At 47.5% G+C, this 26,875-nt stretch overlaps 9 protein-coding genes across 9 annotated transcripts; 3 read left to right on the top strand and 6 right to left on the bottom strand.

Moving 5' to 3' along the window:
- Positions 1 to 487: 487 nt before the first annotated feature.
- On the top strand, positions 488 to 2,440 carry CCM_06684 (uncharacterized protein; the record flags this gene model as incomplete). Its single annotated transcript, XM_006671825.1, has 3 exons — positions 488 to 1,354; positions 1,898 to 1,944; positions 2,008 to 2,440. 3 exons carry the CDS (start codon positions 488 to 490, stop codon positions 2,438 to 2,440), a joined length of 1,347 nt encoding a protein of 448 aa, XP_006671888.1.
- Positions 2,441 to 4,222: 1,782 nt separating this feature from the next.
- CCM_06683 (uncharacterized protein) lies at positions 4,223 to 4,456 on the bottom strand (the record flags this gene model as incomplete). Its single annotated transcript, XM_006671824.1, has 2 exons — positions 4,223 to 4,239; positions 4,312 to 4,456. 2 exons carry the CDS (start codon positions 4,454 to 4,456, stop codon positions 4,223 to 4,225), a joined length of 162 nt encoding a protein of 53 aa, XP_006671887.1.
- Positions 4,457 to 5,492: 1,036 nt separating this feature from the next.
- On the top strand, positions 5,493 to 6,671 carry CCM_06682 (uncharacterized protein; the record flags this gene model as incomplete). The annotated part of the gene is made up of 5 exons (XM_006671823.1): positions 5,493 to 5,558; positions 5,945 to 6,016; positions 6,365 to 6,379; positions 6,503 to 6,525; positions 6,641 to 6,671. 5 exons carry the CDS (start codon positions 5,493 to 5,495, stop codon positions 6,669 to 6,671), a joined length of 207 nt encoding a protein of 68 aa, XP_006671886.1.
- Positions 6,672 to 7,412: 741 nt separating this feature from the next.
- On the bottom strand, positions 7,413 to 7,876 carry CCM_06681 (Magnesium transporter; the record flags this gene model as incomplete). The annotated part of the gene is made up of 2 exons (XM_006671822.1): positions 7,413 to 7,770; positions 7,821 to 7,876. The coding sequence occupies 2 exons, from the start codon at positions 7,874 to 7,876 to the stop codon at positions 7,413 to 7,415; spliced, it is 414 nt and encodes a 137-aa protein (XP_006671885.1).
- Positions 7,877 to 8,367: 491 nt separating this feature from the next.
- Positions 8,368 to 9,761, bottom strand: CCM_06680 (HMG box protein; the record flags this gene model as incomplete). The annotated part of the gene is made up of 2 exons (XM_006671821.1): positions 8,368 to 9,519; positions 9,570 to 9,761. 2 exons carry the CDS (start codon positions 9,759 to 9,761, stop codon positions 8,368 to 8,370), a joined length of 1,344 nt encoding a protein of 447 aa, XP_006671884.1.
- A 1,186-nt stretch (positions 9,762 to 10,947) lies between these two features.
- Positions 10,948 to 13,286, bottom strand: CCM_06679 (PHD finger domain protein; the record flags this gene model as incomplete). The annotated part of the gene is made up of 5 exons (XM_006671820.1): positions 10,948 to 12,678; positions 12,730 to 12,819; positions 12,872 to 12,899; positions 13,051 to 13,145; positions 13,206 to 13,286. The coding sequence occupies 5 exons, from the start codon at positions 13,284 to 13,286 to the stop codon at positions 10,948 to 10,950; spliced, it is 2,025 nt and encodes a 674-aa protein (XP_006671883.1).
- Positions 13,287 to 14,360: 1,074 nt separating this feature from the next.
- On the top strand, positions 14,361 to 20,845 carry CCM_06678 (calcium channel subunit Cch1; the record flags this gene model as incomplete). The annotated part of the gene is made up of 4 exons (XM_006671819.1): positions 14,361 to 18,332; positions 18,385 to 20,134; positions 20,206 to 20,295; positions 20,328 to 20,845. The coding sequence occupies 4 exons, from the start codon at positions 14,361 to 14,363 to the stop codon at positions 20,843 to 20,845; spliced, it is 6,330 nt and encodes a 2,109-aa protein (XP_006671882.1).
- A 1,952-nt stretch (positions 20,846 to 22,797) lies between these two features.
- Positions 22,798 to 23,275, bottom strand: CCM_06677 (uncharacterized protein; the record flags this gene model as incomplete). The annotated part of the gene is made up of 2 exons (XM_006671818.1): positions 22,798 to 23,151; positions 23,189 to 23,275. 2 exons carry the CDS (start codon positions 23,273 to 23,275, stop codon positions 22,798 to 22,800), a joined length of 441 nt encoding a protein of 146 aa, XP_006671881.1.
- A 574-nt stretch (positions 23,276 to 23,849) lies between these two features.
- On the bottom strand, positions 23,850 to 25,378 carry CCM_06676 (ATP phosphoribosyltransferase; the record flags this gene model as incomplete). The annotated part of the gene is made up of 3 exons (XM_006671817.1): positions 23,850 to 24,220; positions 24,279 to 24,809; positions 25,297 to 25,378. The coding sequence occupies 3 exons, from the start codon at positions 25,376 to 25,378 to the stop codon at positions 23,850 to 23,852; spliced, it is 984 nt and encodes a 327-aa protein (XP_006671880.1).
- Between the last annotated feature and the right edge of the window lie 1,497 nt (positions 25,379 to 26,875).

Below are 26,875 nucleotides of genomic sequence, written 5' to 3'. Positions count from 1 at the left end.
TAGAGGTCTCGTTCGAAATTGTGTATTTTGAGGTGGGAAAGCTTGGGGTTCAGATAGCTTTGCGCAGCTTGAGGTGCTGGTACAAGCCTTGACCGCGGTGATGGTTGGACAGGGAGCGATGTGGATGATGTCGTCTGGCTTGGTGGGTCCAAAGGGCAGCTCCCACCACAGATGGGAGGCGGCTACCTACTCGGATCGATCACGCACAGAACAGGGTGCGACAGATTGACTACACGAGACGAAACTTGAGGATAAACTTGAGTTTTCTGTCAGTATTAGCCATTGATTTTTCAGTGATTTACGTGTTGCGATTGAGCTTGTGCTTGCACATGGTTGTTCATATCGGCCTTCTCGTAATTCATCTGGCAAAGCCGCTGGAGCACGCCAGAGAACATAGACCAGATTTTGAAGTCTTCTCAATCTCTCATTTCACTCCGAGCATCTAAACTGCCATTCTTCTCTATCAATTAGATAAGAAAAGCCGCCAATGGAGAGCCGAGACGCCGACACAGATCCAACTCAGGAACCGCGACGCGAGGACACAACGGCGGGGGGTAACGCGAGGAAAGATGGCAAAGGCAAAGACAGAGAGGTCGCACTCAGCGATCGCTTGCGAGCATCTGGACGAATGGCTCTGAACGCAGCCGCCACAGGGCAACCGTCGTTGTCTCCTACTGGCTCTAGCAGTGGCAAGGCTTCCTCTGGAAACCAAAATGAGAGCTCAATACCCGGGTCTGTTCTGGCGGAGGCTTCTCATCACCACGCCGCTCCAGGACTAGGGGATTCTGTACGAAATCATCCCCAGGGCTTAGGTCAAGCATCCACTCAATACGATGAGTTTGTGAATACGGCGCCGCAGATGCAAGATTCGTTTCATTCTACTCTCCAGAGCGACGAATCAATGCAGAGCGCATCATTCCGCGAGCAGACAGCCGCTGATGGCGCAGATGTCGCCCAGTTACTTGCAATGCCAGAAGAAGAGCCAAGGTACTTGGAGCTTGATAATTTGCTATCGGAGCATGAAGCTGCTCGCCTCCGAGAAGCACTATTTGCGAATAGTCCTTCGCAACCCGTTTGGAATCACCTACTCAATTTCAACCCAGAGTTTGTTTTGAATCCGAGAAACTCTCATCAAGCGAGGTCACACACAGGCACCGAGGACACAATGGTGGCTCAGGAAATATGGTTGCAGCAATGGCAAGAAGTTCTCAGCTCATACACAGATGCAGTTTGGGGAGATCTGGGGTCTTTGGCAGAGGAAGCAAGGCATGAAATCGAGGCGCTCAAATCTCATGCAGATACACGGAGTTCTGAGTCGAAGGCCTTGGGTCGTCTCCGGCAAATTTTGGCTCATGTACGAGGGCAAATCTGAGTGCAGAGACGGGGTTGCCAGGTCAACCAAGCAAGTACTTGCTCGCTGCTGATAGGGCTCAGTTGGTGGTTTCAGTCTTGCTGAAAGGGCACGAGTAATAGCTTGATGTAAGTCATGAATGACTAATTCTTCACTCTGCAAAATTTGTCTCCATTTGCCCTTATTCGTACACTCATGTCTAACTAGGTGAGAGGGGCTTCAATGACAAGTTATTTATTATGCCTTTGATGGAACTGCCCCACTCAACATCTCGGTTCATAATAAAGTGGTGAAGGCATTGCCACAGAGGAACCTCACCGCTCTCGATATGCCATTATTACATCCAGCTGCATTAACACTAACCACGACGGCGATTTGCTTCACTTCGATCCTACCTATACCACAATGACCTGGCCAGTACCAACGACCTCCCTCCACGGCCCCCCGCCGTTGCTGCGGCCTCGTGCCGGGTGCCCCGCCAACACATATCATTGCCCTGCGTCACTCGGCCCAGCTTTCAATGATATCTGCTGCGAAAATGGACAGATATGCGCTACGGATTCCAATAATAACCCAGCCTGCTGCCCTCAAGGGTAAGGCTCCGAGTACCCTTGTCCCTCATGAACCCCAGATTCCGCTAACTTGGCGCCACATAGTGCTGTATGCACTGGAACTGCTCCTGCTACTGCACCAACTGCTCCCGCTGGGTCACCTTCATATGTCCTCAATTCATATTTTCCGTTCCCATACGCCTCTACTACGTTTGGTAACAGTGCCGCCTGCTCTTCTGCTGTGCAGTCATGTTCCAGAAATTATGACGCCTGCTTAACCAAGCTTCAGAACGGCAATGGATATCATGTTACTGTGGCTGTTCCAGGTGATACTGGCACAACGGTCACGGGTGGTGGTGGTAGTTTTCCTGGTAGCCAGGCAACTTATATTTGTTCTAGCTTGAGCCTTGTGGCCTGTGAGGCTGTCGGCTCGGCAACCTGTACATCATTTGGCCAAGATTCTGGTACCTGCAATGTCACCCCGGCATCGTCATCTTGGCTACTGCTGCTACTGCTCGCTATCAATCTCACGTGGTAAATTTTTGGCTCTATCTCACGTGTTCAAGAGATTATGACCTGTTCTTTTGCTGGTTTCGTGGTGTTTAGGGGATGTTATTTCCAATAGACCGTACGTACGTTCGAGTGAGCTACACCTTTTGTTGTGGTCAAGCCCACTATAACCTGCTTGCTTGACATACGCTCGATATAAATGTATACACGGGCTCAATTCTGTTCAAATTCGATTATTTGTTAGATCAGCTATTGTCTTTTAGTAGCAATTCGTCAGTAGGGAACGCCAGCTTTACAAAAGTAGGCTGTCGAGCGTTTCAAGAGCCTCGAAAGTTGAGTGAGGTGGTTTGCAAACTCCAAATTCTAAAGAAATGAACTTTCTGGCAACTTCTTCTGCGATTTCCAGCCGGGCTCGTTCAGAATATGACAATGTCGCGCAGGTGGCAGTAAGGTCTCCATCGTGGTCAATGATGAAAGAAATTGCCCCTGCACGATTGACAACTGCCTCTGGTACACCATTCATCGTTGCACATTGCTCGCCAAAGCTGGAGCTGCTTCTACCACATTGCAAGGTAAAAAGGTAAATCAAAGGGTCATCCCCAGTCCTACTGTCGTCATGGTTGATTTCCACTTTCATGTGAGCAAAATCTAGAAGTCCGTAGCCGTTAAAATCTTCAAAGTCGAATATTTCGTGAAAATGAGTTGCGATAATAACTTGCGGGCATCGTTCGCAGCCAAGGGAGAGAAAATGGCCTAACAACCCGGCAGCCAGTCCTGCGCCGTTAATTGGGCATGTACCCTTGCCAAATTCATCAACGAGTACTAGACTTTTCTCAGTCGCTCGTCTGATCGAATGTGATACCCCTCTTAGATCAGTAGCGAAGGCACTTTCATTCGAGGATGCGCTTTCTTGTGTTGGCATGCACACCAATATTTTATCAGTGATTGCAATTGTGGCCTCTTCCGCAGGAACGAAGCTGCCAATGTGTGCCAGGTAAAAGATAAGTGCCACTTGTTTCAGATAAACAGACTTTCCTGAATGATTTGGTCCCGTTACAACCAAAACGCGCCCCGGCTTTTGCTTCTTATCTTCCTCATTGGCTGGAACGCCAAAGTCGTTGGGTATAAAGTGCTGCATGGATGCTTCGTGAAGAGGATGTCGCCCTCCAGTTATGTAAGAGCTCCCATTTAAGGATATTCCCGGTTTATTCCATCCAAATTTTTGGGCCCCAAGGGCCAGAGCTAGGATTGCATCCAGTTCGCCTGTTAACTTCGATGCAAGCAGCAGGTGGGAGCTGTATTCCAAGACACTCAGAGCCAGCCCATGAAGTAACTCAACTTCTCGGTCTATCGATGCGTTAGACTTTGCTGATATCCGTCAAATAAGCTATAATTACCTCCAATTTGGCAATACATATCACCATAGGCTTCGTCAAGCTCTTGCATTTGTCTGGTTTTGTAACAGACAGAGCCATTCGCAGAAAAGATCTTTTCCCATGAATCATGTGATTGGCCTTCGCCACTGTATTTACCGTTGCCCGTCGATTCATCGAGATCAACAACTAATAAAAACCCTAGCTGAGGCAGAAATATGCAGGATTTAATGTATTGTCGGGCCCACGAGGCGGAATTTTCTACGATGTTGTCAACAACCTCGGTCAAAAAACTTTCCATGCCGTCATATCGCCTTTTGAGACGGTCAAGATTTGGGTCGACTCCGCTTTGTATGGAGTAACGTTCGCGTAACTTGGACTGTTCAAAGTCAATAGTCTTTTTGATTAGTGAGCCTACACAGGCAATCGCTCCGACTTCAATAGTATCGCGAAACTAACATTGGGTTAGCAGATTATGCCTTATATCTCAATCCTCTTACCTTTTTCAGAAGTGGCGCAGACTCACAGTCTGAAAATGAGCCCGCCAACCTCTGAACTTCCACGATATACCTGCTGAATCTCTCTAGAGCCGCCCACAAACCTCCGCGTGCTGAGTGGCCTACGGAGGTACAGTCAATACCTTTGCTGAGTTTTGAGACGAGCCCTGTCATGTTTGGAACCTTTCGAACTGCAGAAACGATCTGACTCAATACTTCGGAGTTCTGTGGTTGTAAAAGTATTGAGATAGTTTGGTGTCTCGCAGTTATCAGGGAAACGCTCGTGCTTGGTCGCAGGAATATCTTTCTCAGCTGTACGCGGCCCTGGGAAGTCGATACTAAGTGGTGGAACATTCCGTACACAGATAGCCCTTCTTTTTTATTCGCGACGCCAGAGGTTGTATGCCACGTCTGTGAGTTGGGGTGCATCTCGCAGTGCAGAATCTGTAGACTTGACATGGCGGCAGGGTTGATGTACAGATATTCTGACAGGTGAAACGGTTCCATGCTTTGAACATTATATCTCAATCCAGCTAGCCCAATGTCCCGTTGTGACTGGGCAGCTCTGCGCTTATTGACTTCAGCAACAACAACACCCGCGCATATGATCTGACAATTAGTCATCGAGTTGATACAGAGGAGACCGTTTCTTACAGATGTAGAGTTTTGAGTGCCTAGGACACTACTCAATCTCAATTTTTGCATGACGGAGGATTCGCTCTCAGGTAGAATGCTTCCTGTAGCTCGGTCCTTGATTTGAAAAGTCTGGTGCAAGTGAAATATAGCACCGGGCTGGTTTTCTATAGCTGAGAATGTTCCGGTGAGTTTATCTCTAGATGCTGATATCGAAAACTCGGAGTTCGCTACTGAAATAACGTGAGAACGTTTAGCTTCCTCTGGCGGATTGTTAGCTGCAGCTTGATTTCTTCGGTTTTCGGCCGGACTAGCCTTGGTAGACGCGATCAACATAAGTATCAAGAACTTCGACCATACTATTGGGGAACTTGTCTGATATCAATATTGATGACGGTTGAACGTGTTCGAGAAAATGCTGCAACGTTAAAGCGTCCACGAGTGGCACATCTTGTGCAATATAGAGGCGGTTGTCTTGGGTAGAAAAGAACGCACACCCCATAGTGCCGTTCTCTGCAATGGTTGTGGCCATTATTGTCTCGTAAATAATCTCTGCGTTGCTCTCCTCGTCCACATAATGTTGGGCGCCAGCTTCTGCGCCGCATCTGGCCGGCGCTTGCCCCCCGACAGTTGCCATACCTTGGTACGCAGGTGGGGATAATACGGGCGTACTTGCTGCCGAGGTAGTTGTATTCTTCGTACACCTATATACTGGCATATATGGCCCATTTCGTGATGTTTGCTCCTCGCTGCTCTTCGAATCTGGACTCCTTAGCATTCTTTCCTGGTCGCTGTAGGACAGTTCTGTAGATATCTCTATCAATTTGACATCGGGCACTTCCACGTGCTATGAACTATTGTGTCTTTGGTCGATATTCACGATCGTTGCCTTGTATTGCGTTGCTGTTTGGGGTGGCATTGTTCAGCCAAGCGATGTAGGTGGCTCTATCGCGTTTTCGTTTGCATAACTACCTACATACCTAGGTAGGTAGGTAGCCATAATAACTACCTACCTACATAGGTACCTAGGTATGGTTGGTACCGAGGTGGACAGGGCAGGTAGTACCTACCTACCTACTAGGTACCTATGTACCTACATACGTAAGTAAGGCCTATTTTTAGATAGGGTACTAAATAGGTTATTTTTTTAATAAATAATTTTCCCCTATTATAATACTATTAATATCTCTAATATAGCTTATAAAAAATATAAATATTTCTTAATATATAATAATAACCTAATAGTATTATAATAAAAGAAAATTATATATTAAATAGAAAATATATTTAATATCTTATTAGAAAATAGGCTTTATATATATAGGTACCTATATATATAAATAAAGCCTATTTTTAGATAGGGTATTAAATAGGTTACTTTTTTAATAGGTAATTTTCCCTTATTATAATATTATTAATATTTCTAATATAGCTTATAAGCCTTTATAGTATAGTAGTTCTATAGTAAGGAGTTCTATATAGGTTAGTATATAGATTGCTAGTTTAAATCTAGCTAGAAGTACCTTAAATAATTTCTTTTTAAAAGTTAAGTAGTATAGCTTAGCTTTATAACTAACTTATAAAGAGAATATAAATAAAGTAACTATAAAGTAAGTTAAGAGTAAAAAGCTAAAAAGGTATATATTAACTATTATATTAAATTAGTCTTTATAGTATAATAAGACTAAAAACTATATAAATATTATAATATATACCTATAAATAGGTATTATAGTAAAAACTATTCTAGTATTTAGATATATATATAGATAGTAAGTAATTTAATATACCTAAATAGTTAATAAATAATAAAAAATATAAAAGGATATAAATTAAGGTAATAGCCTAAGAACCTACTAACTAAGAATACTAAATATTATTAAATACTACTAGGAATTATTATATAATAGTAGAATTATATATTAGAGAGGCTGGTTTACACCTAGGCAGCCTAGGAACTATACTTAGTATAGTAAGATACTAGTATAAGTCTACTACTATGGTTTTTCTAGTACTTATAAGTTTATTAAGATACTAGAAGGACTATAAGGTCTAATTAGGGTAATTTAATAAATAAATATAGCTTATAAAAAATATAGAGGTTTTTCTATATAGTAGTAGCCTAATAGCGTTATAATAGGGGAAAATTACGTATTAAGTGGAAAACGTGTCTAGTGCCCTACTAATTAGAAAACAGGCCTCATGCGCGTAGGTACCTGTATGTATGTGGCCTATGCTATAGCCTGTATATAGAAGCTCACGCAAGCATTTTCTCTGGTTTCCTGTTGCTTTCCGTCCGTCTATTCACTTCCATCTTTGCAGAGGCTGTTGCATTTGAGCCTCCCAAGTCTTAGACAATGTCACATTCGCCCGTGCTAATTACATGCGTATGTGGAAGAAAACTTAGAAGCATGCGCGATTGGCAGCACGGTAATCCCGTATAAATGCATCCCAATTGATCTAAGCGGTTCTACCAACTGCTGTTACATGTTCCTCCGCTAGTTTGCGTCCGCCTTGACCCATGCTGTGAATTCACGTCGTTGCTTGCGAATATTTGTGAATCCTGGTCGACTCTGGAGAAAGATGAATGGACTTCCACGAAAATCTTTGTCAACTTCGCCAGATCCGTCTAGGAACCCAGTATCACCTTCTCGTTCGAGTTTTCCTCCCCAGACATTCCACTGTATTGGGCGCAGTGCCTGCGAGCCCAATACAAGCCCAGTGCATACAATGAATGTCGCTATAATCGCCTCTATTGATATGTCGATTGGTAGGGAGCTATTCGCCTGTTGGTGCGATAGAGCGTGCTTCGCGAGTGCTGCGGAGAGAGCCGCATGCTCCTGCGCTGAGTAGCATCTGTCATGCGTTAGCGCAGCAAATATATTGGCGGGTGTATAGTTTCATACGCATGTGTGAGGATGATTAGTCCTACGACCGTCACTGATTGCGATATCCATGTCATGGTTGGTGTGTTTGGGGTGTGGCTATCTAGGATGATTGCTCGCGACGACTGGCGAGACTAGTGCTGCCAAATTGGATATGACTAATCGCGCCTCTAGCCCAGCACCTCAGGTACCCTGCACCTCCTTTGGAGTGTACGCGATATTGTCGTGTCCCCGTGTCCACAACACGCCTCCAGGCCGTTGCTTTCCTATTTAGGCTGTTTCTTTATCCTGTTACCGGTGGTATATCCTTCCTGGCGGATCCATGGCTGCGGTTCCATGTGCTGGCTGCCTGATGACACATGCAAGCCGAGACAATAGAATGACAGATTAAGACAGTATATTCACAAAACCAGAGGTTCCAGCCACCAGAGGGCAGAAATAGACGGCCGGACTAGAAATGAGATAAAATACATAAATAGTAACAATAGAGGCAAACCAAAACGCCGTGGACAAACAATAGCACTCCCCAACCACACACTGACCACTACGCCCCACACAACCTCGAGCGCTACTGCTGCTCGCCATTTCCTGCCTGCGTCATCCAATCACTGAAATGGCTCCCATCCTCGAGCTGCTCGACCTGCCAATCACCCTCTGTCCCCTGAAGATAAGCCGTATGCGCGCCCGTGACATCTAAGTCAGGCACGAGTGTCGTAGATGCATTCTGAGCACCACCAACATTCATCCAGTCTGGCAGCATGTCGTGATTGGCACCCAAGAACTGGGCATACTGAGAGCCCGGCGCCTCCGCACGGAGAGAAGGATCCAAACACTGATCACCGAACCCTGAATAAGGCTGATAGTATAGGCTCGACGAAGTGCAGGCGTATGAGGTACCAGCAACAGGGCCACTGGGGCCCTGGCCAGCACCACGCTGCGGATATTGGGAGGCTTCCGTCGAAATGCGGGCAGGCTCATACCACCCGGAGAACGGAATAGTTTGATGAGGTTCCCAGTTACCACCGACGGGTTGCGAATGTAGTCCCTGCAGTCCACGATAGTGATCAGGCACCTCCAAGGGAAATGACTGCTTGATTCGAGACGTGCCTCGAGCAGTCCGCTGCCTGCCACTTCGCCTGGGACGGCAGCTTGATTCGCCATCACTCAAATCGCACGCACTGGAAGTATGATTGGTAGTGTCCTTGGGCTTCTTTGCCTGCACAGGGTCGTATTTATAGGCGGGGAAAGCCGCCTCATGCATCTGCTTTTCGATATTCGCCAGGTCCTTGAAATGCTTGATGACGCTGGGAGGTTCCCAGCCGTTCCAAGAGGCTCCGCATATAGCCGAGACCTGTTGATGGTTGCTGCGAGTGATCTGAGTCATGGCAACATCCTGGTAGGCCTTGCGGTAGAGGATAAATGCATTAAGCGGTCGCTTCACCTTTCCGGCCTTGGCAGCTTCCATCTGTCGGATCTCAGCCGATCGTCTCGCAAAAGTTGTAACATCCGCGACGCCAACCCCCGGGACCTCCCGTGCAATCTCCGACAGTGGCTTAGTTAAGCAGATAGAGGGTGCGTTTTTCGTATTCCGCTTCTCGACCCTGGGCTCTTTGCTCCGACCCCTGTTCCCTCCACCATCTCTACCAGAGCGATGCGAGGCTCTCGTCATGGCATTGCTAGTGTCAACTGACAAAAACTCAGAAGATTCACCGACCAACGTCTGAAGAACAAGTCAATACTGGTAAACGCGGATAAGTGAAAGAAGCTTACCTGCCGGGAGACTTCCGCTGGATGGACAGCGGAACTGCTGTGCGGCGGCATGGAATCGATGCCGTCACTCGTCTGGGAAATGTAGACAGAGCTCACGCCTGTACCCGGAGAAGTGCGCAGAATATGGTTAGAGGCGTAGGATGGTATCTCCCTGGTCTTCATGGGAAGATTTGACTGTCCCGGGGGGCTCATGTTGGAATTATTGGCCAAAATTATGTCGCAGACGAAAAGCTTTCGAGCGGCGGATGAGTCCCCAGAAAAGAGGCCATCAACCGAACGAGACAAGGATATATTCTGGATAGACGGAGTAATTGTCGTTCGCGAAAAGGTCCTGTTGTATTGGCTCGAACCGAGAGGAAATTATTTGCCTGCAAAGCTGGAAGCATGCGAGGGCTCGAAAATGGGAAGCGCGGTCACATACAGTCGTTGCCTGTATACTGTAAGAGACAAGGAACACTTTAGAAGGGAAAGACTCCCTTTTGAAGAGATGAGGAACATACAGCTAGCGGCTCCAATTGTCGCTGCTCCTCCCATTTGATACAAGGCGGCAAACCGTTGGACGGGGACGCACGAGCCGTTGCTCCTTGCGTCGCCGCCGAAAGGACTTCAGACCGAGCCAAAGACTCTGAGTATGATACAGAAGTGGATCGAGAAATGCCACAAAACTAGTGCATCTACCACTGCGTGGCTATGCTTCTTTGGTTACAAAGTTGGGGGTGTCACGGACCAGTCAACTGCGCCCGCAACAGGGTCGAACAACGAACTGCGGGAAACAAGACAACCAAGTGACGGAAAGACAATGGCAGTGATTGGGCAGATACCAAAAGTTGAGCCACACACGTTCCAGCCTCATTGTTTATTGTCCCTGCTCTCCACGTGGTTCCCAACCCTCACCAACTAAAAATAACGGTTCAAAGCAAGCGCAACCTGGTCTGTTCCAAGCTGAGTGGTTCGTCGGGCATAATGGCAGGCGAAGCTCTATTATGATTCCGCTTTGCCCGGCTAATTGTTCGGCGTGTCATCCAGTTTGCTTTCGGTGTTCGTGCACGCTTGTCGTATCTCCAGTGCAATATTCCGTCCGAATTCTGTCATCTGCCTACTAGTGCCACACATCTGTGAACTAAACGATTGCCCATGCTTTGCATATCTGTCGCCCTGTCTACCAGATGTCATGTTTGATAGTCCGCGAAGGGTCCAGGATGGTATGGGGTATGTAAAAGTGCGATAGATCCTTTCCAGAGAGTTGCTGGCTCAGAAGGCTGTTAATGCACGGGCGAAACACGAAGAATATCAGTTCTCCACAGATGCTGGCTCGCTATCGTACACAAATAGGGATTATCCAGGCAAAGCCTTCGAAATGGCGTGCACTTGTATCTGGTCATTCTGATGGTGACATAGGGAGCTCATGCTGGTTCACTCGAACCGATGGTGCAAGCGCGTACGTGTGGACATCTTTCTTTGACTCGTCGTTCCGCAACTGAGATGGTAGTACAAATTCGCGGTGCGCATGCATTTGGTCCTCCACCAGAGTATAATCGCGAGGCACCCGAGTTGGTCGATCCAACGCAGGCCTGGCTGGATGCCTCTGATTCACTCCATCTATGTGGGCTTGTTGAGTTGCTGTCGGATGAGTTGCTAGCGTGCCCGAACTGACAGCGCTACCCATGCCAGCGCTATCAGATATGTTGCCAGAGAATGATGATGCTTGTAGTAGTGGCTTCGTGGCAAGTGGTAATGCAAACGCGGACGCCACATTAATAGCAACCTCGGTCATGTGTTCCGGCTTCAACGCTGATTTGTCGCCAGTGCCCCTTTCGTTCGACCCCTCGCTCGTTGCCACGGTCAGTGTAAATCTTGGCTCGAAAAGAGTCTCCGCTGCACTATTGCCGTCGGAGAATAATCTCGCGGCGGTCCCAGAGCTGGCTTTCAAGCCCGTGGAGGGTTGTACTGTAGCCGGCTGACTGCCAGACTTACCATTGGAGACTTCGGTCTTGTTTACCAATGCGTTGAGATTTGTAGAATGTATTGCTGGCCGTGAATTGACCTCCACCGGTCTGCCATCAGAGGGAAGATCTATCCATTCGGTAGAACTCCTGGCTTTCAATTTGATCACAATTTTACGAGTCGTGACTCTGTTATCAATTTGCAGCTTGCAACTCTCGCAGACAAATTGAAAGTCTTCACGGTCGGCTTCGGCTTCCTGGATTCCGACGCAGTCGCTGTGCTGCCAAACATTGCATCTTTCACAGGCAATACTGTGGGCACCATCATCGACCTGTCCATACAAGCCGCAGACGCAATCGAACGTCCAATCTTCCTCCTCGTCCTCCAGCGCCCTAAGCGCCCTTTTTTTGCGATCGATTTCTGATTGCAGCTGCCGATCTGAAGTCCGAGCCCGCCCATCGGGGACGACGCTGTTGCCCTTTGAAATCTGAGACAATTCTTCCTCACGTAAGTGCCGTCTCGCAGCCCTGTCTTTCAGTCTCCTTTCTCGGGAGAACATTCTGAAATCCCGCTCTCGCTCCGACTTGATTTGCGTTTGCGTCTCACGTTGTCGACTTTCCAGTTCCCTCTGGGATTTTGCCCATTGTTCTTTTGCTTTCTCCTCTTCCCTCTGTTGCTCGACTTTTCCAGCAATTCGACTGGAGCGTTTTGCATTTGCCATCTTGGCAAGACTTAGCAGCTCACGCTGGTGTTGCGCATCTTTTCGCTTCCTGGACTCTTCTTGCTTCTCCAATATTGGCAACAAATGTACATCGAGTTGATTCCGTAGTATCTTCTCGTTCGCATCGGGGGTTGTTCGAAAACTGTCGACCAAGCGTCGAACATCATCCAGCGTAACAGCTACACACTCCCAGCCCATACCACCGAGGTTACTCTTTGCTTGTGGGCTGTCAGACTCCAAAGATTCGCCTGCAACACAGTGTTCGGTTGAAAATGTATCGGATGTGCGGCCACGTCTACCGGATCGCCGAGCCGTTCTGTACGCTTTCTGTTTCTGTGGCTTCCCGGCAAGTGGCTCCGAAATTTCGGTCAAGCGATAGACTCGGTTGTCGTCCAACACGTAATAGGTACGATCATCTGCATCCCATCCATAGGGCTCTATTCTCTGTATAATGAAATAAGCTTGTGCCGTCGTCATTCATCAGAAAAAGCATACCCAGCTAGTTTGATCGTGTGAATCCTCCATTCTCTCCCGCAGCGCAGGTTGGCTCATAACCCATTGTGTAAGCTGCTGGAGAACGATAATCTATAATGAGTCAGCACCACTATTTCGTAGCCTGCCTGGTCCTGTCAATTACTTTGGTTGGTGTATCTAGATCGCAGAAGCTGCGCCGTGTAGTATCGCTAGCACCTAGGGGGTTATTATCAGGTAGTCTGGCGGTATATTCTTTCCGGAGTCGTTCATCGAGGATTTCGCGGCTCGAAGAAATATGTCAGAAAGATTGTGCGGTGTGATGTACAACAGTGCACTACTCACGTAAGACCCCGATGTTGCGAAACAAGTTTGAGTAGGGCTAGAGCAATATCTGACAAAAGTGTTGAGCAAGGCTTGAGGCATTCAGTTTCGATATCCTGAGTCGCGATGTAATTAGCAAATGTCAAACATGGGGTTGCAGAGTATGCCGCCCTCACCTCGATTTCGAGCGATTCATCAATTTTCGCAGCTTTGCCGAAAATGTATATCCACTGGCAAAGATTCGCAAACTCCCACATATTTCGAATACGTTGTAGCAGCAGTGAAGCTGCATTGACTTGTATACCATCCATGGCTGCGATGGCCTCCTGCTTTGATGGCACTGGGGTGATGATGGCTTAATCTCACTGGTATCCTAGTTGTCGCGCGAACGGTTTTATTCATGACGTCGCGGCGAGCGTGAAGCTGGTAGCTCGCGCATAAAGTGGACCAGCAAAGGAGTACAGGGGTACTCCCGTTATTGTTACAACTACCTACAGGTAGGTACATATTAATAGGCCAAAAGTCGCGAGTAAGATACACCACATTATTCGGAACTTATTTTCTAATTATATATAATTAACTACCTAAATTATTATACTACTTTAGTATGATCAAAACAGCACTTTCTAGTACCTCTATGGTTTATAAAGACTAGAAAAACTATAGTAAAGGATTTCTAGATCCCCGCCTAGGTATCCCTCCTATATGTGTTACATTTTCTAGTTAAGCTATAACTAATTTGTACAAATTACAGAGTAGTGCCTTGTATCTTAAATAAGCATAAGAATAGTGGAAGCTATCTTATCAGCTGAACGCCGCTGTTTGTGTAACCTATTGTTCTTTAGTAGTGTCAATCCTCTGCTGTCAACATGGCAGATCACGCCCCTACAGGGTGGAATGCGGGTTAAAATTGGCGACCCTGGCCAGATTCGAACCAACCGCCTCTGTGAAATCTACAGAGGCTGCGACGCATAACCACTCCGCCACCTGGGCCTTGTACTGGACTTGATTCGCAGAAGAAATGCTGCTTTAGTATTAGCACTGTATACGCACTGGCACGTGTCGCTACGCACCTTAGTCGTTGTACTTAACAGTGCGAATCCTCGCACTTGCGGATCGAGGGGCCCCTTGCCCTCTGTGTTTGAAATGTGTTACCACAACGTCATGCCGTTGTCGTGATACACAAAAGCTTGCCTGCTCCCATCCACCTAATCCCCCCCCCCTTCAACATGTTCAAATGATTGTTTGTGTCTTGATAGCACAACCGCACGCCGCTTGGCTATGATCCTCGGAAGCGCAACTAGCAGATAGCTGCAGGAAGGCAGAAGATCATGGAGCCACAGAGCAGCAGCACTGGCCAGCAGCGCCGGGGCCAATCGATCCGGCCTGAAGATGTTCAAGCCAATGACAGGGGTGAAGAGAGTTGTGCTGAGCACTCCCCGGAAACCGTTAAACAAATGACATCAGATACACCAAGTTCAGGACAACCGAGTTCTGATGTTACCAATGCCGCGAGGAGCTGGGACCCTCTCGAATATTCGAGGATGGGGCCTTACATGAGACCTGAGTCCCCAATGGACTATTCAGCATTGCAAATGGCACTGCCTCCTGAAATATACGGCTTTTCCGACGGACACGACCCCTACTTTCCCTCCAACAATCCTTTCGATGCTGGGCTGGCCTACATCGACGAGGCGCAGCACCAAGAATATGCGGATTCAGATAGTGTTCCGCTGACATCACAGGCACAAGCCATATCCGGTGCCTCTGCGAATGATCGAATCGAGCCGATATCACATACTGGCTTTCCTCCTTCCCCCGATTTGGGAAATGGCAATACTAGAGGGAGGCAGACGCTACGAGCGTCCGATCAAAAGCCGCTCAGCCTTGGCAGCAGTCGCAACCGCGCTTACGGTATGACTCTTGTTCCAGGAGAAACACGTACTTCCCGCTCGCCATCCCCGTCCGGGGCATTTCAGCGCGCTGGCTCGATTGTACGAGCAATGTCACAAAGAGTCGTCAATATTAGCGGAGAAAGTGAAGTGGCAGTCCATCAGCGCGTATCATTGCAAGCCGCAAGGAACTCGCAAGCAACCGACGGGGCTATATATGAACATTCTGGAGGTAATATGGACTCGATGCAAGTGGTCACTTCTTATCAGCCCCAAATTGGCGTACCGGCAGGCGAAAAAGGTATGAGCCACGGCGCTGCAACTTTGCCGCATCGTCCCCCGGGAGGCTCCACCAACCCTTTGAAAGGGCATTCCCTCGGATTCTTCTCTCCTCGAAGTAAAATTCGAATTGAACTTTGCAATGTTCTTGTGAATCCATACACAGAACCAATTATCTTACTACTGATTGTTCTCCAGACAATTCTGCTGGCTGTTGAATCTGGACCAAGTGTATTCACACCAGGTCATGAGCGACCTAAGCGGTTTGGTGGCAGGGCGATGGACTGGGCAATGCTAGCCCTTTTCATTGTGTTCACTCTGGAAATAGGAGCGCGTATTGTCGTGTCTGGATTTGTCATGAATGCCGCAGAGTACAGCACAATCGATCGGAAGAAAGGAGTTCGTGCTATCATTTCGGAACAATATCGGACGTTCTTTCAACCGCAGCGCCAAGGATCAGTGAAGGGTACTCGTCAGATATCTCCTGATCAACCAACCATTGCTCGATCTTTCACGACTTTCATGCATGGCCCTCCTGGTGCACCAGAAACTGTGGAAGCTCAGATGCGCTTCCAGCTTGCGCGGCGAGCATTTCTTCGCCATTCCTTCAACAGACTGGATTTTATTGCCGTCGTTTCATTCTGGACCACCTTTATATTGGGCATTACTGGCTTAGAGAGTCACCACCACTTGTACATTTTCAAGATGCTTAGCTGTCTTCGCATCCTGCGCCTACTTTCCCTCACGCACGGTACGGCAATTATACTCCGAAGTCTAAAAAAGGCTGCACCGCTGCTCGTGCGTGTTGCTTTTCTCCTGTGCTTTTTTTGGCTTTTGTTTGCCATTATCGGCGTTCAAAGCTTCAAGTCTAGTTTTAGTCGCCAATGCATTTGGCTAGACCCGCTTCAACCGACGAATTTATCAGCTGCCTTTACGAACGACGACCAGCTTTGCGGGGGCTATTTGAACAACGATACTGGCGCAATCATGCCTTGGGTCAAGTTCGGGACCCCGGATTTGCTGGATGAGCTTGTTCCCGGCGTGGGGAAAGGCAAAGGCTTCATTTGTCCCCGGGGGTCGCTTTGCCTTCAGCAGGATAACCCGTCCAATGGCACCGTGAATTTTGACAACATTTTGCAATCTCTGGAGCTAGTGTTTGTTATCATGAGCGCAAATACCTTTTCGGATCTCATGTATAAAACAATGGCTTCTGATTACCAGCAAGCTGCACTTTTCTTCGGCGCTGGCATCATGATCATGACACTTTGGCTTACCAATCTTCTCATTGCAGTCATTACCTCGTCTTTTCAAGTCATCAGGGAAGAGAGCAAAGGAAGCGCGTTTACTTCGGATCATCAATCGTCCATCCAACCACATTTTGAGGACCGTGGTCGGAAGTCTACACTTCGACTCCTTGTTGAGAGGACTAAACTTCTGTTCACGCTGATTGTTGTGTTTGGACTGATTTGCCAGGCATGCCGTAGCGCTCGAATGTCACAATCTCGCGAAAGGTTCATTGATGGCGCTGAAGTTGCTGTCACTCTCCTTTTGGATATCGAGATAGCAGCGCGACTGGCTTCAAATTGGCGAAATTTCCACCGAAGCTGGGCGAACCTGTTTGACCTCGGACTGACAATCACCACTACCGTCATACTTATCCCACCAATCCGCCACACATCGGCATACTGGTGGCTTACCGTCTTTCAAATCGTCCGTGCCTACCGAATTGTGTTAGCGGTGCCGATGACGCGAAAACTTATCCTTCTTGTGCTTGGTAATGCTGCCGGTATTGCGAACCTGATGTTGTTTGTCTTTTTGATGACATTCCTTGTATCGATTTTTGCCTCGCAACTGTTTCGAGGCGAGATTCCGGTGTTCAACGATGGTGGCGGACTCAATCGCATATCCTTTTTCACCATTTACAACTCATTCCTGGGAATGTACCAGATACTATCCAGTGAGAATTGGACCGACATTCTTTACTCAGTCACCTCTTACGCACATGGCTATAAGACTGGCTGGATTGGCGCCACATTTTTGATCGGCTGGTTTACGCTGTCGTACTTCATTCTGGTCAACATGTTCATTGCTGTTATCCAGGAAAATTTCGATGTATCGGAAGATGAAAAGCGCCTGGAGCAAGTCAAGGCTTTCCTACAACGCAAGGAGCTCGGCCACAACGCGAGCAACCTTGCACTTTCATCAATATTCAATCTGGGCAAGTCCCGGCGCCGACGCGATCCTTTGGATTACGGCCCCGCCATGATGGAAATGCTTTTGAAGGATGCGGTAGTTCGTGACTTTCTCGATGATGAGAACACGGAGCCTTTGCAAAACGTGATAGGAAACCCCGGGGCCGGTAGGCCCACATCTACATTCCCAGTGAGCTCGAGTCGTGGCCTGGCAGGGCTGTGGCAAAGACTGAAAAACAAATTTTCGGACCAGGAACCCAATCCATTCTACACGAGTATCAAATTTGACGGACCGAACGATACTTTGGATCCGCGACAGATGGCTCGGCATGTCGTGTCTGCAACAGCTGCGAGGCGCAAAGCTCAAAGAGAATACCTCGCAAGACACCCGAACTACAACACGACACTATACGTCTTCCCACCAGCTAGCAAACTGCGAAGGTTTTGCCAGAGACTTGTCGGCCCCGCTAGAGGGTTTGAACGAGTTGATGGAGTTGACCCAACTAAGATCGCGTGGTATGCACTGTCGGCTTTTATTTATACCTGCGTTGTGGCGATGGTGGCTATTGCATGCGTTACAACACCACTCTATCAACGAGAATACAGGGAAGGGCATCAATCAGACACTATTAACTGGTTTGTTTGGACGGATTTAGCATTCGTACTTGTGTTTACGTTGGAGGCCGCTATCAAGATAATTGCGGATGGCGCATTTTGGACCCCAAACGCGTATCTACGGAGCCTATGGGGAGTCATGGATACATTGGTGTTGGTGACACTCTGGATCAACGTCATCACGCTCTTCATCAATGACGGAGCTATTTCCCGCGCCGTAGGGGCATTCAAGGCGCTTAGAGCCCTGCGGCTTCTGAATGTCAGCAACAGCGCCCGAGACACCTTCCACTCGGTCATAATTGTTGGCTGGTGGAAAATTTTTGGCGTAAGTGACACATCAACACAGCATTGATCTCAACCGTACTAATACCGCGCAGGCTGCTTTTGTTTCGATTTCTTTGCTTATTCCGTTCGCCATTTACGGGTTGAATGTCTTCAACGGCAAAATGATATCATGCAATGACGGTGACAACATAACACTACTGGCACAATGCTTCGGCGAGTATGGCAGTACCCCTTTCAAAGATGACTGGGTGATGCTAGCCCCCCGCGTGGCAGACAATTCCTATTTCAAATTCGATGACTTCGGTTCGTCACTATTTACACTTTACCAAATTGTCAGCCAGGAAGGATGGACAGATGTCTCATTCGCTGCCCAGGCCATAACGGGGCGGGGGTCGCAGCCTCAAGACCTTGCCGCGCAGGGTAATGCTATGTTCTTCGTTATTTTCAACCTGATGGCTACTGTCTTTGTCCTCACATTGTTCATTTCAGTCTTCATGCGAAACTATACGGAACAGACTGGCGTCGCTTTTCTTACTGCAGAACAGCGATCCTGGCTCGAGCTGCGAAAACTTTTGAGACAAATATCTCCATCCAAGAGCTCTTACAATGACAAGGGAAAAGAGTGGAAGCGGTGGTGCCACAAGAGAGCCATAGAGAAACGTGGAAAGTGGTACCAGATGGTCACAGTTGTACTCGTTCTTCACCTGGCCCTGCTCGTCGCAGAATTTAACAATGAGCCGCGATGGTGGGCGAGGACTCGAGAATTTGTGTCTTTGTTGTTCGTCCTAGTCTACATGAGCAACATCGCAATCCGCATATTCGGACTGGGCTGGAGCAGATTCAGGAAAAGTTCATGGGATCTCTATGCTTTGGTTGTGGTCTCCGGAGCATTCATTGCCACCCTTTCACTTCTGATCGCCAACACTCGTGGTGAGGCCTATGAACAGCTGTACAAGATATTCCTGGTGGCCATTATTCTCCTGCTCATACCGCGAAACGACGCATTGGATCAGCTTTTCAAAACTGCTGCCGCAAGCCTGACGGTAATCAGCAATTTGCTGGCCACGTGGCTAGTCTTGTTCTTGGTATTTGCTATCGCAATGACGCAGGCGTTTAGTTTAACGCGCTTTGGTAGCCAAGAAACGAGCGACTTGAATTTTCGTACGGTGCCCAATGCCCTCATTCTGCTATTTCGCATGAGTCTGGGCGAAGGCTGGAACCAGATCATGGAAGACTACGCAGGTATTGAGCCACCCCTCTGCGTGAAGGACTCGACGTTCTTTGACAGTGACTGTGGAAGCAAGCCCTGGGCGAGAATACTCTTCGTCGGGTGGAACATCATCAGCATGTACATCTTCGTCAACCTTTTCGTTTCCCTTATCTATGAGAGCTTTAGCTATGTCTATCAGCGATCTAGTGGCATGTCAGTTGTTGATAGAGATGAGATCCGGCGCTTCAAAGAGGCATGGAGAAGTGTTGACCCTGCCGGAACCGGATATATTACCAAGGACCAATTCCCCCGCTTGCTAGGTGAGCTCTCTGGTATCTTTCAAATGAGGATCTACGACCCAGAGGACTCCGTCTCCCAAATTCTTGACGACGTTCGCAGTGATATTCGAATGTCACGCCATTCTTCCATTGTCGCTTCGAATGCGGGCGGGGACATTGACCTTGGCAGACTGAATCGAAGACTGGCGAAGCTTGACGTTGAGAAAATCCGAGCCAGGCGCCGGGTGTTCAACGTTTTCTTCGAGGAAGTTCTTGTAGCTGCAGATCCCGACAGAGGTATCGCGTTCTCAGACGTTTTACTGATTCTTGCCCACTACAAAATCATCAACGATAGCAAGAGCCTAAGGTTGGTAGCGTCTCTTATCCTTCTTCGACCAAGGTACAAGTTTTTTAACAATCGGTAGACTGGACGAATTCTTGCGACGGAGAGCTCGACTTCAGCGAGTGGATGAAGAGATCCGACGAAGAACCGTTTTGGGCTTCTTTGACACTTTGTGAGTGCGAACATCAATGAGTACCAGCGCAGTCATGACTGGGACTAACTTACAATCCAGATTCTGGTCAAGAAAGTTCAAGCAGCATATGAATATGAAGCGTTCCGCGCGTATGACCATGGTTCCTCAACTGAGCGTACCTGAAATTTTAGTTGACGACGAGGAGCCAAACAATGATATAGCTACTGGAACTTCTGACAGAACACATAGGCCGCTGCTTCCTAGCCTTGACACTAGTCTGGAGACGCCGAGAAGACCATCTGTCTGGGCCGGCGAGATCTCGCCGCGCGACTCCGTCACTCAACACCCGTTGAGCTTCCCCAGAACATCGGGAGGAGGGCTATCCCCACCGGCTAGTCCTATGCGAACGAGCTTTCAGCTCAGCCCCTCGGATGCCTCCAATGCACAGACCGATCGCAGGGGTAGATCCTTAAGCCCTGCCCAGGCCCGAGGCATGTTGGACGATTCTGTCTGGGTGGAAAGTATTCGAAAAAGCAAAACTCTTCGCCGATCGGACAAAACTGCCTATAGATATGGAGATCTCGGTTAAATCAAGGTGTGCATCGTCTACTCCAATTGATGACTACATTTAATGGACTGTAGCAACAAAGGCCATCCCGTGGTCTTCTTTTTTCCTAAGATATGGACATCAAGTGGCGTTAAGAATTTTTGGCATGACTTGCAATTTTATTCCTTGAACCATGACTAGAATCGAAGAATACGTATGGCATCAGTCCCACCTTAATAATTAGATATCTCAGGATGATAGTTCCATATTTATGAATATGAGTGAGCTTCGGTGAAGCCCCTAGCTGATAGACGCAACCTGGTAACTGACAGTGTTTCTAGCCAACCCCTGAAGATCGCGTAAGTAGCTAGAAGAAAGCATATTGAACACTGGGAGGAGGTCTTATACATAGCCCTTATTAAAGATTTTCATACGCTGCAGCGGAGGAGTCGGGGTAGGCCCTAAGGTACCACTGCATAGGTAAGTAAATCCCTACCTACCTAGGTAGGTTAGTAGGTATCTAAGGTACAGGAGGGAGGTACACCCACAAGGGCCACAAACCCTTCCACCGAACATATCCTATGTTCAAAATTTACCGCCATCTTCCTTGTACCTAGGAAAGAAAACTGTTTGTTCAGTTTCTCTTCTTTCCTTATTATCTTTTGGCCAAGGTGTCCTTCTGACTTTTGATTTCAGGGGCTGATGCTGCGTTGGTTTCAGAACCGGAGACGCGCTATTCTTGCTGTTGCAAAACCAGCATGCCTGAAACAGCTTCGGACATGCTTGTCAAGCCCCAGGCTTGCTTTCAGTAGCCAATATTGCCAGTTTACGAAACTCGAGGCTTAAATAAAGACGAGGCCTTATTTATGCGCAAAGGTTGTTGTATCGTAGTTTAAATAAACTGTGCTAACCCGTTTCTCAAATTCTTCGCCTCAACAAGCAATCATTGCATTTCTCTTTCCAAGATTACATATCGTCGTTCGAGGGCACACAACCAACCAGACACCCTGTTGCCAATAATACCAGTACATGAAGTATCGATCGATTCAGGCAATAATAGCTCATGCAAAGCAAAAAGGGTCACATTATTGATCAATAAGCATAGACCTCTTCTCTCTGCTTAGTTGAGCTCGAGTGCGCACGTCTTTTTACGGTGAACCAATATCCTTTACCAACGGAGCGGCAGATTCGCGACTGCGTTCTACCCACCATAACGAAGCAAGCACAGTACCAAAACAATATGGCGGCTTCACGGTTTCAACACAACAAAATTCCAAGCAATTTCCGCACTTACATTCGAATTTCTCCATCGCAAAGCCACACCCGCAGCATTCCGCTCTCGAGTTTAATGGGCTTCAGTGTCGCCCGCACAATCAACAGCATTATAAACAGGCAGCCATCCATCGTTGGGCTGGTTCAAGAACGAACCACTTTCCCCAAAGAACTCGGATTACTGGAGCCCCGGCCATTAGTGTACTGGAGCAGCGTGGAGGACAGAATGGGTTGCCTCTGAAGTGCGTTGGCGCCGTTGTGTTGGCCTGGTGAACAAAGGAAACGGGCTTCGCATACACAGCTTCTTCACTTCTCTAGACGCCTTTCCCTGGAAAACTTTGTATTGAAGTTTTGAGCCCTATTTCACCTAATTCACCGGGCCTCGGCAGTTTGGTGGTGCTTATATATCCCGGATGCTGGTCTTTTTGGTACTGCGAAGCAGTACATATACCCGGGCTGCCACGATCGGCTTTCCATCAGACAAATACATATACAATTTTTTGATAAATTGCCAATTGTTTCACCGTGTTCTGACCGCTATCTATCTCTATGTATTGAGGAGAGGGCGATCCACGCAGAGCCTGTGTTGCCTCAGCCTAGACGCGAGGCCGCATCAGCAGCACAATGATGGCAACTAGCAGTGAGTAAGGATATGAACTTGAGCGCTGTATGTCTCAATCACACAGTCCTGCCATCGATATGCTCTTTACGCGACGGGCAAATTACACCCAAAGCCACGACAGGAGTATTTTTAGTGAATACAGGGCAGCGGCTGTGCCTGCCGCAAGCGCCACAGCAAGCCCTACGAGCACGGTGCCACGCAATCGAAATGCATCCTCTGCTTCCATGCGCATAAGCTTCTTTTGCTTGCTGTGATAATACCACGGCTCATGAATCTCGCTTGATTGCCCTCGAAGGTCTTCGTATGGATGTCTGCGGTATAAAAGATCATGTAGCCAGCTTGGTAGCCTACTGGGGGACTCTGCGTGTGTATGCAAGCGTCGTCGTGTGTAGTGGATATCAACAAGAACTAGTGACACCAAGAAAGACACGAAGTTGATGGGAGTCATGACAATCTGTTAAAATAGTATTAGAGAATGCCGAACCTCACACCCTGCAGTACCCTGCGAGGTCAAACATGAACGAAACAGACGGCATGCTCCACGCGTACCTTGTGCACTGTAAGGGGCTCGACGACATCATTGGGCATATCGACACGGAGTATTGGGGAACGGTCTCGAGAAGAAGTGGGTGCCATTCCTACAGCGTGATAGCATCAATAGATGAAGGCGACAAAAGAAAATCGACGGAGCAGAGACTCTTCTGACGGGCATTTATAGCTTCTCAAGCAGTGACGGTGCCGACCATGTTTCGTACAGTGGAAATGTGTCCGACACTTCCGGCAGCAGGCATCAGTCAGAGGAACCACTAACAAACGTTTAGGTAGTTATTATTTCGCAGTTGCTTCTAGTGGCCCCACACGAGGCCAGCATGTGTCCACACAAAGACGTTCGTTTTCTTGTCAGCAATTCTGCAAACTGAGATTGTACGAGGTATTCGTGGGAATCATATCAACAAGTGAATCAAAAATAAAAGATCCCGAGGCCTTATATACTCAACCCTTTCTTGCGTTGTCAATGCACGAGCTATATTGCACCAGTAGGTCATAAGGATTTCGGGCCATGATGCAGTGGTTATAACGCCATAACAAGTCTAAAATTTGGGAGCAAGAGTCCGAATCTAGAGCTCTTCAGTTGTAGAGCTGTGTCCAGGCCTACCGAGTGTTGTGAATGTCGAGAACGAGGATGTCCTGGGCCCCCACGCGGGTCAACTCATCCATAACCAGCGCAATCTTGTTCTTCTCAACCATTGAGCTAACAGCGACCCAACCGTCAGCGTCAAGCTGCGTAATGGTGGCAGCACGCTTGCCAGGAGTGATTCTTGTCGCTTCGACGAGCTTAGAGCGTTCCACGTTGTACTGGCACAGTACAAACTTCTGAGCTGTAATGACGCCGCGGATTCGCGAGGCGATAAGCTCTACCAAATCTGCGTTAGATGGCTTCGTTGACTTGATCAATATGGCGCTAGACTCGACTACAGTATCAATTGCTTCGAGGCCAGCAGCGCGCATCGTTTCCCCAGATTCTGTGACCGCGTTAGCTAGTACTTCTGTGTAACATCAGTACTGCGACTTGTAGCTTACCGACGAGATCGACAATGCCCTCAGCAACGCCGAGAGCGCAAGCAGCCTCAACGCTACCGCTTAATTCAATGATATTGGTACGCAAAGTTTGCGTGGGAGGTTGCTGGTCCGACGCTGGGTCGAGTCCCGCCTCAATCTTGACGAAGTGCTCAGCCGTCAAGTTGGGGAAGCTAGTACCGATAGTACGGCCGATCAAATCCCTAGTCGAAGAATATTTGCCCTTTTCGGGCACTTGAACCTGGAGCTTGCAAGAACCAAAACCCAAGTCCATCACAGTCTCGCATCCGGCAACGTTATCGGAAGCAGGCGTGTGGGTTTTGACACCGGCAGCATACTCCTTTACTTGATCCAAGCCAGTGATACCGAGATCAACGCGACCTTGGCCAACAAAAGTTGGAATATCGGCTGCAGGGAGGAATATCAACGCAATGGGAAGGTTCTTGACGAGGGCAATGTCGAGGCGGTTTTCGCGGCGGAACTGGATGTCTGCACCTTCGAGTAGGTTCAGAGTGGCGGCATTGAGGCGGCCCTCTGCAGAAACTCGTTAGTAACCGGGTCTATATTTGTCAAGCGTGTGGTTGGTCTGTTGTCATTACTTTTTGGGACGGCAAACAGAAGTCGGCCTTCTAGGCTGTTGGCAAAATCCATAAAGTTAGCACGAGGTCGCGGGAGGTCCTGAGTGGGGGTAGTAGGGCCAGTGACAAGTATTTCTTACTGGTTAACGAGATCCATGGCTCAAGAGACGGAGATGAGAGGAAATGTCGGAATAATGCCCAGTGCGGCGAGAAGTTAGATTCAAAAAGAAAGAGGCAACTGTGCGACGAGGTTGAAATATCTATGGTGAGTCAACACCACCAAGCGGATGGGGCTCTTAACTAGTTATCTGCTCCGACAGCGGGGCAAACTTGACATAGGTGATTTGGAGGGGAAAAACCCTCGTACAAGTTCGCGGTCTTGAATTTTAATTAATCTGTATTAATGTTCTGCAAATTCGATACAATAGTGGGGCACTGCGTACCCGTGCATTTGTACTGTTCGGTGTCTGAAGCTAACTTGGTGAGAAAGAGATGTTCTGAGAGGTTTGTTTCTTTGCCTGCCATTGCTATCTATGTGTGTAAGCGGCTACACGGGGTCGAATAAAAATTCTCATCCTCAGGATGATTCTGAGATTCACAGTCACTCTAAAAGCTTCATTCACCATTCTTCTCCGTTAGAAATTGAAGCCTAAGTAATATATCACTCTTCTTTAACGAAATGAATGTTTTTAATCATTGATGCGCGCACTTACCACGTGTGTTGAACAACGGTCTACCAATGAAATCGCTGTAATAAAGGCAGACACGATTCAGCCTAACACAGAGAACACCGTAAGTACTTTGTGAGTCCCAGCGAGGTGTAATCAATCTCTGGCAAAGTCAGATGTGACACATGCACTTGACATATGCGTCGGATTATGGTGCCAATGCAAGACAGCGTTGTATTCGTATATTGGTGGCATCAGCGCAGCAACGACGCACACATGATTCGCGTAGATCACTACCACAGCCATGCGAAGCAAGTTGACCCGTTTCTGGCATTTCGGGGCGAAGCCAGGACCGATCTTGTCAATCCGTTCTAGTTTCGCGTCGGCTCCATTTACAAACTACAGCTCAGTGATTAGACTCTAGTATGCACAAGGGAGGTTTGCAGTCCGACAACCTCTCTAGCTATGTCAAACGGACGCAAAATTGTGCAACCGCAACTGCTACTGATAAATAGCTTGACGGCTAAAATTTTCGACCCCCTCCCTCCCTGCCAAGGCTCGAGGTTCCTGGTCAGTGGTATGTATAATGTTTCTTCCATGGCCAATTGCCCACTAGCAATACTCAATTGACGAGAGCGAGAAGCATTCCTGTGCTGCCAACTTGCGATGTCACCACCCCTTCCATCCCTATGACCTGCTCCGAGAGGATCGCCGTACGGTGCCCTGATGAGGCCCGCCAGTAAGCCTAACGTTAGTTACTATAAGATACCGATGTCTGTGCACTTATTCGTTCCTAGCGACCCAGGAGAGATCGTCTTAATATTAACTACCTAGGTAGGTATATATATAAGTAAGGCCTATTTTTAGATAAGGTATTAAATAGGTCTTTTTTTTTCTTATTTTTTTTTCCTTTATTATAATACTATTAAACTACTATTATATATTAAAAATATTATATATTTTTTAAAAGCTATACTAAATACTTAATAATATTATTATTAAGGATTAGCTTTAAGGTATTTATAGATAGGTATTATAATAGTATTAACTTTCTTATAAAGTAAGAAAGAAGAAAAAGCTAGTCTATCTATTTATTATAATATAAAAAGAGAATATATTAAAAGTATATTTATAATAGCCTTAAGCTAAGCCTAGCCTAAAATAGGCTTAAGCTTAACTTTTTTATAATTATAATAAAAAATATATATTAAATAAAAACTATATTTAATATCTTATTAGAAAATAAGCCTTATATATATAAAAAAGTTAAGCTTAAGCCTACTTTAGGCTAGGCTTAGCCTAAGGCTACTATAGGTGTGTTCTTAGTATGCCCTCTTTATATATTATAGTAAAT

Source organism: Cordyceps militaris, assembly GCF_000225605.1.
Source record: "Cordyceps militaris CM01 unplaced genomic scaffold CCM_S00005, whole genome shotgun sequence".
NCBI classification, from domain to species: domain Eukaryota; kingdom Fungi; phylum Ascomycota; class Sordariomycetes; order Hypocreales; family Cordycipitaceae; genus Cordyceps; species Cordyceps militaris.
Note: the sequence above shows the minus strand (reverse complement) of the source record. Positions and strands in the feature narration are given on the sequence as shown.